The sequence below is a fragment of the Aphelocoma coerulescens genome, chromosome 2 (assembly GCF_041296385.1).
Source record: "Aphelocoma coerulescens isolate FSJ_1873_10779 chromosome 2, UR_Acoe_1.0, whole genome shotgun sequence".
Lineage (NCBI taxonomy): Eukaryota > Metazoa > Chordata > Aves > Passeriformes > Corvidae > Aphelocoma > Aphelocoma coerulescens.
In genome coordinates, this window is record NC_091015.1 from 27509551 (window position 1) to 27526621 (window position 17071).

The following is a 17071-nucleotide window of genomic DNA, read 5'->3' on the forward strand; positions in this document are numbered from 1 at the left end:
AACTAATACACAGCTTCTTACTTAGTAATGTTTTTAGTTTTGGTCTCAGACTTGTGCCTTTATTCTGTTTTCCATCTTTAAGTCATGTTACTGTCTACCTTCTAGGCTTGTATTTCCAGATCAGTCCCTATGCCACTGTCAAACATTTCAGTGCCAAAATCAACTGCTTCACGTGTGCCGTGTAATGTAGAAGGAATAAGCCCTGAACTGGAAAAAGTATTCATTAAGGACAACAGTGGAAAAGAAGAAGTATCCAAGGTAAGCGTATAGTAACATGTTTATGGTTGTTATCTCTTTGTAATCTATAAACACCGGGAAAACCTTCCTCTTGAGGAACCTTCCTTGTGGCTGGAATTACAAATAATTTTCTTCAAAGAACTGTTTGAAAACTTTGTTTCAGTGTTTTAGCATGGTGGGGTTTTTTTTGTTGTTGTTTTTCTTTTTTATTTTTAAAGGGCTTTTGGCCAGACCTACTTTGTTTAGAATGCCCTTTCTGTAGAGAACATGAAAGTTTTTGTGACGAATACAAGTGTTTGAACATTCAGACACTTCAGGCTGCAGTAATAAGTAATAAGAGATCAGGAGGTTGCTATATTTTCTTCATTTTGCTTTTTCTTGAGCAAGATGTGAGTTTCCGGTGCTATGCTCTCTTTTTTGGTTTTAATGCTTTTTTTTCTCCATAAACTGAATGTGGACCATTTTAATTCCATGAAACCTCTGTAGTCTGCCCTGGAAGATCTCTGTGTGGGAAATAGTGACAAATGGGGCAGCTTTGCTTTGGAGCCATTGGACTTGTCATTGAGGAGTTTAGTGCTTGGATGACACTTAAAATGTGGAATTCTTGCTTTACAGCCACTGTTTCCTAAATACCCAATGAAAATTTTCTGCTGTGGAGTAAAGTACTCCACTGTTTTTTCTAATCTTCTGCAAGGTGTAGGTGCTTTTCTCATGAATGGTCATGTAATAGCAATTCAGTGTACAAGTTAAGCTATAAAACTTCAATCAGAGGTTTAAGATTCTGAAACCTTGTATTTGCAGTTCTTCGTGTCATTAATAAACTTTAAACGTTTGGTAGTAGTCTTGGCTTCTCCAGACACCTAGTTGTGTGGAAAAAGCAGTCTTAAGAATGAAATACTGTAGTAGTTAGTTGTACACTAAGTTTTCTTTCCTAAGGCTGTCTTATCCCTTTAGAAGAGGTGTGTATTGTAATGGGAATAAGGAAAAAAAAAAATCAAACATGCAAACTGAAAGCCCAGCTTAATAAGCCTTGTTGCAGCATCTCCAAAGCGAGTACAAAAAGGTGTGTTTTGTAGTGCCACCATTGATGTTGCTATGGCTAGGGTTTTAATCTCCTATAGTTGGAGGATATTTCATTTATCTGTCAGACAAATCATCCTTGTAAATGTTGTCCTTGGGTTTTAACAGCTTATTGCTTGGGATGCAGAGCTCTCCTGCATATGTTACTGAATGTACTGACTCTGATCCAGCAAAACAGTTAAGCACATACTTAAGTGCATTGTTGGATTTGGGCCAGAGGTGCTCAGCAGTTTATGCAACCAAGGCAATAGTGAACCCTTCCTCCAAACATTCAGCTGGCGAGAGCTTCAGACACAAAAGAAAGTCATAAATCAGACATTGCCCTTGAAGTCAAGTCCATCTTTGTGGGCAGAGGGTTGTTTCCTGCTATGTAACTGTTAATTTCTGTGAAGTCTGGTCTTGTGGGACCTGTAGTGGGACTCCTAGCACTGTCTTTGAGATTACTAGATCTCAGTTTGCTCATGGGAAGATCATAACAAGATCATAATTTACTCAATCTTACTGCTGGTGAACTTTCTCCTAATAAACAACTTAGCTGTGTTTTAGCCTGGGGGAGTTGGGGCAGCTAGGTTAAGTGTTAGGAATTACTGAACAAAAGATAAATCGTAGGAAACCAAACTTCACTGGTTTCACTGCTAGTGAACCTGTTTGTTTTTCTTTGAATTTTCTGCCATTCTTTCTTGCTGTAACATTTTCTATTTTTAGAAACTGTTTTAAAAGCACAGTCAAAGATAGTTTGTTGCTTTGGAATATGTCTTCTGTCTTTACTTGTGCTGACTTAATTCTGTTGGTTCTTTGAAACCTTTTTTTTTTGTTTTAACATCTTAATGATGATTCAAATTGCAGTTATAAAAGTAAAAAAAACCGCACCACTATTGTGCTGTCTTGTTATTTTTGTGTTTCATAAAGATAATTGATGATTAGTAATGTCTTTGTGTCGTTACCTTTTAAAAATCCAATTGACTATAAAGTTTAGAGGGATTGCAGAGTGGTCAAAATATTAAAAAAATTCATTCTTTGCAGTTTAGCTATAGATGTATTTTTTCACATAATTCATCTTGCTTAGTTAGCTGAAGGTGTTTTCTTTTTGCTCTCATAAAAATAAGTTGTCCTTATTGAGTCACTTCAATCACCTCTTTCTCCTCAAATTATTAATAAACTTTTAATTCATGTTCTAATGCTTAAATTATAAATGTTTAATTTATTCAAAATTCTTGGATATATTTTGCTTCCTTTTTTTATAACCTGCTGATTAACTCTGACAAGGTGTGATGGTGTGTCTCTGTTCTCACCATAACTTTTAAGATGGAATCAGCTTTTTTTGAAGTTGTTGCAGGCTTTTGTCCTTGTCCCATTGTGACTCCACAACACGAATGTTGGAGACTGAGGTACAATAAGATGATGGACTTTTTGTAGGGATTAAGGGGTAAGAGGTGTTCCCACTTACGGAATACAAGAGTGAAAATCATGAAAAGTGCCCGGTAGCAGAACATGGAAGCAAGCGTTCATAGGCCTCCTGTTAGGAAAAACAGTCTTCTGGAACTATCAAGTATACAGAAGTAATTAGAAATAAAGACATTTTGATGGACTATCACACAATGTAAGTAAACTGATTACTGTGTTCCTTGTTTGATTTTTAATGCTGCTGGAAGGAGATGGCAAGGTGGTTTTGTGTACCCATCTGGAAACTTAATCCTGTAATAAAAGGACTTTTTATTTTGCACAGATGCAGAGGATCCTCACTTAAATCTTCATAGCCTTCATCTGAAAACTGTGTTTTTCCCAAGTGTTCCTTCCTAGGATACATTATGGTTTTTGCACTTGCACCTTATCTAATGCACTGATGCCAGCAGGAAGAAGCACTTACCTATGTTGGCCTTTGTGTTCCAGTCTAGAGGAAAGTTTTTAAATCAATAGCATTGAATGCTTTGCTCTCAAGGAGTTGCCTCCCAGATAGATATACAGCTTGTGAGGAGACTCCCATCAGTAGTATTTTTATAGACTGGTAGCATTCCTGATTCTCCTAAATAGAACATTGTTGGTGTTTTTTCCAGCAAAAAGATCAATACTGAAAACAGATAGGTGAATGTTAACAGTGTGTTGAGAAATGCATGCTTGCTGTCAAATGGAGCATTTTCATACCTTTGCAGGGAGATGAGAGCAGTATGTAACTGTGTCCAAGAACACGCATCCCATAGGGATGGACAGGTGTCCTGTCAGAATGCATTTGGCATAAGGGAGATAAATGACTGGACATACTTGCAAAAAACCCCTCAAGAAATAGTGTATAGAATGCAGTAATTTCTTGTTGTTTTCCATGCATTGGGCATTATGGAAACTAATAGCAGCTGTACCAAATTAGTTACCCTCTTTCTTATGTTGTAAGGTTGTGAGAACTTCAGTTTTAGAATAGTTTGGGCATGACTTATGAAAAGTAACTTCAGAAGTGGTTTTTTATGTTGATCAGGTTTTATACATAAAGTTTTTGACAAGCAAAATACTTTTAGTTGGTATTTTCATGGAGATTTTTGCACTTGTCAGCATTAAGGGAAAGATAAATACAAAAGCACAGTAATCTGAGATATTAACTGGCATTTTCTATGCCTTAAAAGTTACTGCACTTGGAAAGTATGATAAATATTTAGCTTTTTCTGCTTTTGTGTATCTTTAGATATGTGTGTAAAAATATGGATTATTTTTGTACCTCAGGCTTTATTTCAGAGGAGATTGAAATATGTGATTTGGGATATACTTCCTGACTAGCTGAGACTACATTGTTCATCCAGGTGTGGAAGAACATCTATGTTATCCTGAAGTCTTTAATTATGTGATCACTTACTGTTTTTTTCCCCTCGCTGGAATCCTTGTTTTACTTGTTATATAGACCATAGTGTATGCCCTTAATTAGCAGCTGTTTGGTGTTTTTCTTTTCTCCTCCTTAGCTTTGTGTCCTCATGCTTACTGTTACACCTTGCTTTGAAGTCAGAAATCTGAATTTTTTCCTGAGATTTTGCTTCTTTTTAATAGGAGTATGTCTGAAATTTTGTTCACTTTACATCACAGTTATGTGAGAAGAAAGATAGTATTTACACTTTATGGATGGGGAAACACAAATCCATCAGGGTTCTGTAGTGTCGTTCTTCAGGTAACTCAGGATGTTGTATTCCATTTTAGGAGTTCAGGGTGTAGTCTCCTTCTGGATCTCTTAATGCAGAATACTTTTACAGATCACACCTGTATAAACTGGGCATCCAGAAGAGATACTGTAAAAGATAGAGGTTGGTTCAGTTGATTCCCTGACATCCCACAGAATTTTTGCGGCAGAGAGAGAAATAAAAATGCTGTTTTGCATCACAGTTTTTTTGTTGGTTTTTGGTTTTTTATGTGTTTCTTTTTTCTTTGTTGGTTTGGTTATGATAATTATGAGACTGTTTTCTTTCTACAGCTTCAGTCTTGTTTTCTCTCTCTTCTTTGTGTGTAACAAACTACAGAGCTGCAGGTCTGTGTTGTGCATTGAATGAGTCAGGGCCTGTTGGGGGTGGTGGGAATAGAACGTGCAGTCGTGTTGTAACGCATATGCAATGTGAACTGAGCTGTTGGAACAGACCACACAGCTGTGCCCAAACCTTACAGCATTTGATGGAGCAACTGTAATGTTCTCTTTATAGTGTGTTTCTTTGCTCTTACTTGAAATATGAAATGGTATTAACTGGAAGGCTCATAAGAAGAAAATTATCTTCCTGCTCTGCTATGTCTGCCTCTCTGTGTAATATGTGGTGGTTTTCTGGATAGACTGTTGCTGAAAAGGGGAAAATGTGATACTCAGCCAATAGGTGTCATGTCCTCATTGCTAGCAAAAGTGTTGGGTTGAATTTTAGGCTCTGGAACAAGCTGTTACAGTTTTGGAATATATGGGGAAGAGAGGTAATAAAATAAAAATGTTCACTTGAAGTGAGAAGGAAAAAGACATTAATTTTTTGTAGCTAGAACGTTTAAGCTGTTCTATGGTTTGGACACAGTTCTCCCTGAAGTGAGAATAAAAATTGTTTAAATCTTGCAGGCGATTTTCCCTCTTCGCTTCTAAGCAAGACACTAATTCCCATTTGATTTCTTACATTTAAAGCAGCACTGTCTCTATTAAAAAGCTAATTTTCCACTGGGAAGGACAAGTAAGTAGAGCGTGCCAATCTACTGCTGTGAACATGTCTATGCAGTATGTTGCAGAATGGGATGCAGGATCTCTCTGGCCAGTGCCAGCTAGGCTGATACGGGCAGGCAGAGCTTACTAGCTTTGGTTCAAGACAAAGCTTGTGAGCCTTGTTACAAGCCTGTGTGTGCATCTTCTCTAGAGGGATGGAATGTAGGGGTGTGCTAAAGAATTACAACTTAGTAGCAAAACTTGGATGGTTTCCTTTTATAATTGGTTGTTATGGCAATAGCATGCCATTGTATTTGACATTTTCTAGTTTCTCTTTTATCCAAATGTAATCTCTGTCAGGGTACTTGTTTTTCTTTTATAATAACGGTGACCTTTATTGAAAACTGTAGTACTAAGTATGATTAGAGAGGGAGGTTTGCTTTTTTAAACTGTCATAAAAACCATAAAAACATAACACTGGCATGTGTTGAAATGTGGATGTTAACCATGTGCACATTGCCCCAGTACTCAGCGTAATTAATCTATGTTGTGTCCATTGTACACTGCATTATTTTCTTGTGTGAGATCTTCTTTCAAAAATGCCTTGTTTGTTCTTCTTAAGGCCTTCACTTCTGACTGCTACAGGCTGACCTTGCTTGTGAGTTTGATCTTTTCTCTGTAACATGAGTTGCTTGTTTCTCTTGCAGCCTTTGGATATCCCTGACGGTCGAAGGGCCCCGTTACCTGCTCACTATCGTAGTAGTAGTACCCGAAGCATTGACACTCAGACTCCGTCTGTCCAGGAGCGCAGCAGCAGCTGCAGCAGTCACTCACCATGTGTCTCTCCCTTTTGCCCTCCTGAATCTCAGGATGGGAGTCCCTGTTCAACAGAAGATTTACTCTATGACCGTGATAAAGGTGAGAGTAGAATGGCCTGCCTTTACCTATGGGAGGCATGTGATGTCCTGCTTTTACAACTACCTTCATTTTACTCATTACATCAGTTTTTGTTTTTGTTTGATGGCTGTGGAGGGATTGAGGTTTTATCTGAAAATTGGTTTTGTTTGTTTACATATCTTTTTCCCTCTTGTTTGTGAAACTTCACAAACATCTTCCATAAATACGTCAGAGGAGCACAGCAAACAGTTAATTATTTATGAAGATTCTAATGTGAAGAATTCAGACTGTAACATGTTGACATTTAAGAAAGGTTTCAGGAAGGTTTGTGGTAGACTGTATATTTATCGTAGGTGAGTTGCTTGCTGTTCAAAATGGTGATGAAGTTTTGGACTGCTTTTTAAAGTATTCTGCTTCTGAGCTCTTACATTCCACCTGAAGGTATTTGGTGAGAAGTTCAGATACCTGTTTGAACAACCTGATGGAGAGTAATTACTTCTCTGTGTATGCTGCATAGCAGCTCAAAAGTTCTGAATAATTTATGTGTTTATCAATATCCTGCTTTTTTTTTTTGAAGTCTGTAAATGTTTGGTTCTATAGTGGGAGTACAACTGGAATTTCAGTAATTAAGAGTTACTGACAGACTATGGAGTATGGGAATGTAGGCACCAGTGTGAAAAAGACTGCGGCTTTTTTTTGACAACAGTTTGCTAATAAAATTACCCTTGTGCTTCTGGTCAGCTAACTGAAACCTGGACTTCAGTATGGAGGATGTAGGATTTGAGTAAATCATGCAAACTAAGAGGAGTAAGTTTCACAGAGGAAATGAAAACTTCTAAGATTTAGCATATATTTACTAATAAGCTAAAGATAGTATTTTGAGGTTATAAGTAAGGTTAAGCTTTTTTCTGTAAATACTATCTGTTTGTTAATTGTTGAGGTAATTTGGGAATAGGATTGGGGAAGTCAGCAGGAGAAATACTAGCTTTTCTTGATTTCTGAAAAGTATTTTTTTCCCCATCTTGGATTTAAAAGGAAGTAGTGGAAAACAAATCCATCTGCCCAAATCCTGAACTGGGGGTGGGTTAAGTTAACCACATTAAAGTAAAAGTCTTAGGTCAACATGATAGTTGGCTGTGCTCCAATAATAACAGTGGTATTAGCTTACCCACACCATATTCCTCTTAGACTATGCATGTGAATTTTAATATGTTGTCAAGACTGATTCACTATCGAAACATCCACTAAAGTATTAGCACACAAAAAGCCATCTTGACAGGTAAATTGGTTCATATATGTCTTGATAACAAATATAAGTTAAAAAGCAAGGAAATGAATAATTCCTTTTGCAGTTAGTACTTTGTTATCACAGTAATGGGAATTTTCAGCAGTACATTTATTGGCAGTAGCGAGTGAAGACCGTTTGAAATAGTGCATCTATCCTTTTTAATGCTTTTCAAGGCTTTTATCTCCTGCCTTGTATTTTTTGAACAGCTGACTGGAGTGAAATTTATGAGTAGATACTTATTTGTGGATTTTGGTTTTAAGACTGGCTTTAATGCTAGGCTTGTATCAAAAGTCTTCTCCAGTAGTAGTGTGTAGGTGATGGTGATAAACAGCCAGTTTAAGTCATTGTGATGGCATTTTAAAATCAGTTTAAGTAAGGAATGTTATACTGTGCATATGAAGGATGAAAGTTTGAACTGCTCATCACAATTCTTTAAGGGCAAGATTAAAAACTAGGAAAATATGTAGCAGTTTTCCAAAAGAAGGTAATTTGTTCAGAGGTTATTAAAACATAGTCAGAAAGGTGCTTTTTACTTCTAGATCATCCAGATACTACAGGCCAGTTGTTCTGAATGTTACTCAAAATCATTAAATTATAGATAAATGAGCAGTATAGGTAGAAATACCAGAGAACAACAAGTTATGAGGGACAGTTTATTACATTTGTTGTGGATGTTACCTGCTCTGTACAACAAAAACTTGGGAAGGTTTCCACACCTTCATTTTAAAGGCTTTTGTGATGCTAGAGGAAAACCATCATCAGTTTTCTGTGAGACCTGTTAAGTTCGGAAAAATGTATTGTGTAACCAAATGTAGATGTTTTAACTATGTTTTCTTGTTACTTTTCTCAATGCTTGATTTTCCTCTTGATGGGAATAACTTGGGTTTACCATTAGAAAGTGGAATTACCAGCATTATTAATGGTTCTGGGGTGTGTTGCTGAATAAGAAAGGAAGGTTAGTTTGACTGAGAGACATAAGCAGTGAGAGGAGCCAATGATCCGTCTCACAGCACTGCTTTACATTCCTAAAGCATCTTTTACTTTTTGTGCAAAGCTGTGCTTTGGCCTGAGGCCCTCACAGCTGTCCTTTGGACTCTGTCAGCTGTTGGGTTTATCTTTTTGCAAGAAGCTGTTAAATAATTGAATTTTTCAAAAGCAAGTGAAAGCTAATTTTCAGGAAAGGCCCACAATATTGCTCTGAACACAGTATTGATTAGAGCAGACAAGGAAGGGTTGGGAAAGAAGGTATTTTCATGGCACCTGGCTTTATGATTTTATATTAAAACCACTGGTTTCACTAGATCTGTTTTGTGATGCTCTGGTCCATGAAACTGTAATTCAGAGCCCTACATAGCATTCTCAGCAGCTGTGACAGAGGTGAAATTCAAAGGCATCCGAATGTATAAGCAGATGAATTTTGGAGGGTGTTTTTTGGACAAATAGAGATGGTATACCCTGTTTTTCAGGGATTTTGATTTATGTGCCTTTACATAGCATTTAGTAGTCCCACTGTTGCTAGCAGGCTCTTACAAGTAACATGTTCATGAAGATGAACTGAAGATACTTGTTAAATTCTGGGCATCTGATTCGTAGTATTTTAAAGGGAGGTTGTTAGCGAAGTCTTTGGATAGTCTTATTTTGTGTTTTTGAACCTATCAAAACAAATCCCAAGGCTCACTGGCAAATTTTTGTTTCATTTAAGTATTGTCACTGAAAAAACTGTTCTACGGATTCTTTTTTAGTTAGCCTCTTTAGTTGTTCTAATATGTGCCAGCTGTAATTTCTGGTATTGAGGTTAAAAAGGTATTTTTAGTGTTTTAATGACAATCTTAAAATGTCTTCTAGATAACAGAATATATCTGTTTTAAGTATGTATCCAGAAATTCCGTGTGATAAGGCTTCGTATTGTTTGCTGTGCGTTTGTGGCAGCAAAACTCCCCAAAGGTTCCATGGTCGCTGTGAGCGGGATGGAATGGGGTGGAATGGGATGGGTGGGCTGGGACACGCTGGCAGGGCGCCCCCTGCTGGTGGGACATGAGGGCTCGGCCTTGGGGCCTCAGAGAGCAACAAGGGCACAAATCAAACACTCGGACAACGCTCAAGGTTTGCTGCGTCTGTGTCGTCGGGGATTAGTGATGGGATAGATGAGCACTGCAGAGCTTACAGGATACACAGGTGGAGACTGTCTTAAGCTGTGAATTCCACTTCTTGCCACTTGTGGCCTGTGTTCCCAGCCCCTTCTGCTCTCGCCCAACACCCGGCCTGTATGTGCAGGTCTGATCACAGTCACACATGTTCTTCAAATAGTGCGTGCTGTGTGTTTGGTCAAAACGAAAATCTTACAACTCATAGGCTTTAAAAGCAGGGAGGGTAAAGAGAGATACTTGTTTAGCAGCTGCCCTACATAGAAAGTTTCAGCCAGACAGGGCTAACTAAACCAAAACCTTGTCTGAAAGCTGAACTGGCTAGTAGACAAGATTTAGAATCTTCCAAGAACTGACTTAACTTTGAATTCTGTTTGATTCTTCCCTTGAATGTACTGCCATGGTTTTCCACTGTTTGGTGAAATGAACAGTAGTACATTTTATGTCTCTAATTTTTTAAATAGAAACTTGGATCTTCAATTTTAAATATTAGAAGGAGGAAACAAACTGTCTGAGTTCTGTTAATGATTTCTGTGTTTGGAATGAGCGGTGTGGGCCAACAGTGGAAAGCTGCCAACAGGACCATCATGCTCCCAACTTGGCAAATATCTGTATCGTTTCTAAGCATTTTCTGCCTTAGTAGTTAACACCAAAAATTCTGTAAATAGAAGTTCTGTATTCACTCCACAGCAGGAAAGAGCTGAATAATCAATATGCTACTGAGGTTCACTTCAACTTACTTTTTTCCTCATATCTTTCATAAGTCTTCAAAGGGAAATGTGACATTCGAGTTGATTTGTTTCTTGTTGTAAGAGGAAGCAGAAATGCTTCAAAACAGCTAATATTAGCCTTTGTATTGGAGTCATGGTAATGTAAAAGTTTGTGTAGTTACTCTTTGCAAGCTGTTAAAGACAAATCTGTCCACTTTGGTGAGGTTAGATCATAGTGCTTGAAGCTTGGGTAGCTGAAAGGCGACACACATGCACAACAGCAAAGTAAACAAAGGTTATAAACTTGAGTTAAAAATAAGGTACCCCACATTAGTGGAAAGATTCCAAAAGAGCTAAAGCAAGAGCAGCTGTTTCTCTCCAATTAAGGTGTAATTTTAATATTTCATTTTTTAATTGTAATCCTAAGCAGGGCATAGGGAACCACTAATACAACCCTGGGAGAGATGTTGCTCTTTGAAAAGGTAGAAGCCACTGCAGAAAGCTAATTTTCTGTGGATACCTATTTCTGTACCTACTTCATTTCCTTAATGCATTCACTATGATGTTGTCAGCATGACTGCTTAAAGGGAACCCTTTCATAGACTTAATATTTCAAACTTTTGTGCTGCTGTCATTACTGGACTTGAGCCTTCTCTCATACTTTCTGAGAAGTACCAACAAACCCGCCCATTGCCTTTTGTCTTAGATCTTCACACCTTTAATTCTAAGTGTGCCTGGTTAAAATACACACATACAGCTGGAGTTTTGAAGAATACCTGTATCATATAGCCAGTAGTGATGAGAGAATTAAACTGCAGAAGTTTTATTCTGGATACTAAAACAACTTCACAACTGTGAAGCAAGTAAGATAAGACATTGTAATGATGAGGTAGCAGTACCTGTGTCACAAACTTGTTTTATTACAGCTTCTGAGCTGTTCATGAGACTAATAAGGTCAACATTCCAGTGAAGAATTATGTTTTAAAGTAAGATACAAGGTGTATATGCACATTTTTAATAACACTGTTTATACAGTGAGAAGGCATTTTATCATTACCACTCATAATTCTCCTGCATGTATTAGGCATATTGCCTTGTTCATTTATGGTTTTTGAACTACGTAATAAAGAATGTATTTGTTTCCAGGATCACAGCTCTGCTTTGTTCCGATTGCAGTGTTCTGGATAAAAATATCCTCCTGTTACGTGTTGTTATGCGATAGATTGCTGCTGCACCGAAGCTGTTATTCAGAAGAAATGTGCTGTACAAGGGTGTTAGAAGTAGCCTGCAATAAAGGAAACGTTGTGGTAGAAGCAAACCAGCGTAGTGGCTAAATTGTGAAAAAGGCATCTTGTTTGGAAATCGAATTTAATTAAAAAGCACTCTCAATCTCTAGTAATATAACTGCTTTAAATTTTCAGACAGTGGGAGTAGCTCACCGTTGCCCAAGTATGCTTCATCTCCCAAACCAAACAACAGCTACATGTTCAAACGAGAGCCCCCAGAGGGATGTGAGCGAGTGAAGGTCTTTGAGGAAATGTCGTAAGTAATGCCTTTTATATCAGCTGGTATCTGCAAAGCAGTAAACCTGTTTACTGAGCCTATTCAACTGCAGATGAATAAACTATTCCAGCTGATGGGTTTTTCAGGAGCAAACTATTCTTATAGTTTGTGCAGAAGAGAAGTTGAAGTGTTTACATTGGTGTGAAGAGAAAATGGAGTCTTTTACCTCTTTTTGTGCATTTATAAAAGGCAACAAAAATCCAAGCAGGAAAGATAAGGTACATTAATTTCCTAAGCATTTATTTAAACCTCTTTCCATGTATTTTTTATAACATTTTAAATTTTCATGCCTTAAACAAAAACTCTCCTTGTCATAATTACCAGTTTCAAGCATAGGTTGCATTTTGATGTGTATTAAACATATAAAATGGAATGAAAGATATGTAAAACATTTGTAGATGGTAGTATGCTTATGGCATAGACTTGGCTCAATATTTTTGCTGAGCAAGAAATTGGAAGTTAAACTCTTGGACATCATGTCTTTTTTCCCTAGACCCAGCAGTATTTGAGCACAGCACATGCTGTTGAGGTTGCATGCTAAGCTCCTGTGGATGAAAGAATTAAGGAGGGGACGTTTCTTGCTCTAACAGCATCCATTGCCTGCTGGGTGGTGAAGGGAGCAATGTTGGGTTGTGGAAAAAGCCTCCAGACAAATTATGGAATATGGGAAAGGAGAGGTCTTTTTATGGAGGTCCTCAAAGGGATTTAAAATGACTGAATATGTTGTTGCTGCATTGCCTATCAAAGAAGAATTTGTGCCATTCGAAATTGACTGCGGCATTTTTCGTGTGCATATGTAGTGCAGATTTTCTGTGCTGGAAGTTGCATGTTTGTCCAGTAATTACCAAGTCATTTTTTGTGATGGTACTATTTTTAATGCTGTGGATCAGTTAGCTGACTACCAATATGGAAGATGTTTGCCCCTCTGTCCAATTAATCCCATTCCTTGTCATTCACATTTTAGCAATGTGTAGAACCACAAAGTTCATGATGTGAAAAACATCTCAGCTGGCCAGATATATAATCTTTTTTCTCGTTGTAGGTCTCGTCAGCCTGTCTCAGCCCCTCTCTTTTCATGTCCTGACAAAAACAAGGTTAATTTCATCCCAACCGGATCAGCTTTCTGTCCTGTAAAACTTCTGGGCCCCCTCCTTCCCGCTTCAGACCTGACACTGAAGAACTCTCCAAACTCTGGTCAAAGCACAGGTTTGAGCACCCTGACTGTTGAGCAGCTTTCGTCCCGGGTCTCTATCTCATCTCTGTCAGATGACACCAGCACAATGGACTCCCCAGAGATCCCGGTACAGCAACCGTCCCAGCAGCAGCAGCCGCTTTTGCAAGAAATTCAGACTGAAGACCATTCCTCTCCTCAGAGCTACATGCTAATCTAGAGCAAGGTGGAGCAGGCCTCTGCCCCGAGACAAGGAGTGAGGAGATCCTAGTTCAGATACATCTGCATGAGGTGGCAACCTTTCAGAACACCACGGAATACTTAGCAGCATTCAAAAAAATATCTCAACACTGTTCTTGGCAGGGACGGAATCCATATTCAGCATTTTTTGGTGAGAAAGCAGTAATGCCTGCAGAATTCGTATATCATTAAGCGTTTTAAGTGGAGACTATGCATTTCATAGTACATTTGACCAGATTAGTACTGTGTCCTGTGTTCTGTTTCAAATTCTACAGTATAAATAAGCTCTCTCTATATATAAAAAAATGTTGCCTGTCTGAATAGAAAATGTCTTGCTGTGTTGTGTCCTATGGAAAATACTGTACTTCAGAATTATGTTTACAATTGATCCAGGTGTTTATGTTTCTAACTTCTGTAATACACACAATGCAAAAAAAAAAAAAAAAAAAATGGCCACAGCAGTTGCACAGTGCCCACCCTATGGCCTAGCTTCAGGTACTTCTCTTGAAGTGTAAACTCAGGTAACTTGGAATGTATGTCATATTGGAATATAAAATATTTTACAGCTACAAAGCTAAAGAGGGAACATCACTCTTTTGCCTTTCCTTGTTTTATGCATTAATATTTCCTCATTACATTCCACTTTCTTGGAATAAGTGCATTCAGATCCAGGTGAATGATGACCCTGGACATGGGTGAACATGAGGAGAACCAGCAAATCTGTGATGTATATCACTTTGTCATGTGCTTACAAGTAAAACAACTGTTGCATTTACTGTCATTTCAATAGATGTAAAATTGTGGCATTTAAAGGTTTCAGGTGTTGCTCAGTTAATGACTGTTAAACTGTTGCAAATAAAGTGTTCAGTACTAGGCTGTACATGAGAAACATTCCACATTGTGTGTGAGAGGATTTTGAAAGACAAGAATGTTTTTGTTAAAGGACAGAAATTCTTTCAGGTTTCACAGGGGGCGATTGGGGATTTCCTCTCATGGTTTTTGTTGGCAGTTAAGGATGTGAAATGCTACTGTTACCGTCTAAAAGTCAAATTAATGTTTAGTTTCTCTTTTGGAAATGTTCGTTCATTTGCTGGTTGGAAGTAGGTTTTCAGATTTTGTTGAGCAGTGTTAGAAGAGCAGCGTTTTATTTATGTAGTGAGTAATTGTGTTTGGGTGAAAGTCCAGAAGTAGCAAGTGGGTGTTCTAAGAGGGGTGGGGAAAACAATAGTTTTAAGTTCATGGTACTTAAAGCTTCTCCCATAACTTTCAGTTACTTGTGTGTGTAAAAGTGTGCTTTCCCCCCTCCTTAAGTGTGAATAAAAGAAAAATCCATGTAAAATAATCCTGGTTTTGCAGGCTGGACACTTTCTCAAAATAGTACATGGCAAGATGGGATTTGTGGTGCTCTTCTATTATACTGGAAAAAGAGGAGCATTGCTTTCAGAGATAATTTTCTGTGATACAAAGAGGACCCCAAAGGCAAAATAAACTTGGTGTTCTTGCTCCATTGCTTTCAGCTCATTGGAACTCTGTTTATGCTGTCTACTCCTAAGAGAATAAGGTTCACCTTTTCCAGGAATTGAAGAGATTAGTAGCCTGCAGCTACTAGGAGCATTTAAACTTGCTCTTTTTTTTTCTGCTTTTGGAGATGAAATTGGAGGGGGGTGAGAGTGAGCCACCCCTCACCACTAGTGAGGTGAGAGGGGGGTGAGAGTGAGCCACTACTCACTAGATATGTGCTTTTTATGGAAATAAAGCATTGCTTCCTTTTTATTACTGAGTTTTTGTTAACGCTGTCTTACAAGGTGGAATTTGCAGCCTATAAAACATCCACTGTTTTTTGACTCCCCTTGCAGAAAATGTAGAAGGAGAGAGGTCTGTCTCTAACCATTTTCATGTGAAAAAGCTTCGTGAAACACAACAGCCATCTTTAACCCTACTAATCTCAGGCCTAGGTGAAAACACTATATATTTTATAGACTGAAGATAAAGGGCAGAAAATACTCATGATGTAAGTATCAATTCCTTTTAATATTTTTCTTTTTAGACTAACATTGCAGTACGATGACGTTTTTATGCTCTGGTTATGTCCAGATAAGAAATTGTAGTCTCAGTTATTGGTGTTAGGTTACCAGGGGATATGATGAGTGGTTTTTAGATCAGTGCTGAACTCTGTACAATATTTGCAATGCCATTACATGTTCTTTATATTTTTTCCATGAGAAACTAAATATTAATTAAAATGCACATTTGTTCTTAGCAGAATTGAAGGTTTTGAACCAAATGTGTTAAAGCTAATGCTTTGCCATGTAAATTTCCCAGCAGTTGTTTATCTCAATTGTATTCTACATCCAGCTGTAGAAATTTGTCAAATATTGTTTAAAGTTTTGTACATAGTTGTACTGTTATTTCTAGCCACTGTGCTGAACAGTATTCAAGTTATCACACAATATTGCTTTACACAAGGAAATGTGTGGCTTTTGTTTTGTATTTTTTTCGGTATAGAAGTTCCTGTGTCTTATTTAAATAAAACTTATAGTTAAAAAAAAGTGGTGGGGACAACACACAAAAGCAGCGGTTCATTCATTTGTTTTGGAAACTCTGCATGAAACACCATAGGAGGAGATTAAATTTTAATATTGTTCCAAATTTACATCTAGAATAATGCCAACCATGTATGACTAGTGTGCTATGTCTTCTACAACAAGATAATCTCTTATCTATTGATTTTTGCATAATGCTGTACTCAGAAGCAGGGAAAAACCCTAAAAATAGCTGAATGCCTTAATATGCTTTAAATAGCATACTCTGTTTCTGCCTAGCACAGGAAAAATACCAGTTAAGAGTTATTTGAAACGATGTATCTGCTGTTGTGTATGTGGTATGGCTAATTTCAAATTATCTGTTGAAAATGATGAAAGCCATTAGATGTTTCACTATGTGAAACTAAGCTAAACCCCTAAAGGATGTGGTATAAATCTACTGACAGTCTTGGTTTCATGTTGTTTTGTATGACTCAAATGATTGTCATTTGACTTGTGGAATAATTCTTTCCAGATGGGGGTGAGGGGGAAGGAGGAAGAAAGAAGGATAATATTTAAATCCATGTAAATCCTCCAAAGTCAGTGTTTACTGAAGAGCACTATGGCAATAACCATCAAGAATTAATGTTTATGGTCGTCAGTCAGTGGAAATGTTAAGTTTTCAGCATCCCAAAGATTGCAAGGTTTCTATGTTCTATGTGACTATGTTAAAAAAACATCAACTGGAACTTAACTAAAACTCCTGTGCAGGGCCAGGAGTTGGACTTCAATGACCCTCGTTGGGTCCCTTCCAGCTTAGGATATTCTGTGGTTCTGTGATCACACCCTGCTACGAGAGTGCTTGGTGTCCTTCAGTGAGAAGTGGCGTCATTTCAGCCATTTCATCCTCAGCTTGAAGGGGTTCCTAGGATTAGCTTTGTGGCCATCCTGTCCCCTGAATGGATTTGGCTGCAGCAGTTTCGGGCTGTCCTTGAGTGGGAGTTTTCTCAGGAAGTACTTTGACAAAGGTGTGTAGCTTGCTGTGCAGAGATGAGCTGCAGTTTGTGTCACAGGGAACTCG

At 37.9% G+C, this 17071-nt stretch overlaps 1 protein-coding gene across 4 annotated transcripts in view; it reads left to right on the top strand.

The window, feature by feature from the left end:
• The window catches only part of LOC138106381 (glucocorticoid-induced transcript 1 protein-like), a 54113-nt gene extending 38175 nt beyond the window's left edge, over positions 1 to 15938 (top strand). For 2 of the 4 annotated variants that reach the window (XM_069006901.1, XM_069006900.1), the window contains exons 5-8: positions 106 to 258; positions 6163 to 6373; positions 11916 to 12036; positions 13100 to 15938. In XM_069006901.1, coding sequence (XP_068863002.1) covers positions 106 to 258; positions 6163 to 6373; positions 11916 to 12036; positions 13100 to 13448 — 834 coding nt within the window. In that variant the 3' untranslated portion in view covers positions 13449 to 15938. The remainder of the gene's footprint in view (positions 1 to 105; positions 259 to 6162; positions 6374 to 11915; positions 12037 to 13099) is intronic. The other 2 variants (XM_069006902.1, XM_069006903.1) reach the window with 1 other exon arrangement.
• The last annotated feature ends 1133 nt before the right edge of the window (positions 15939 to 17071 follow it).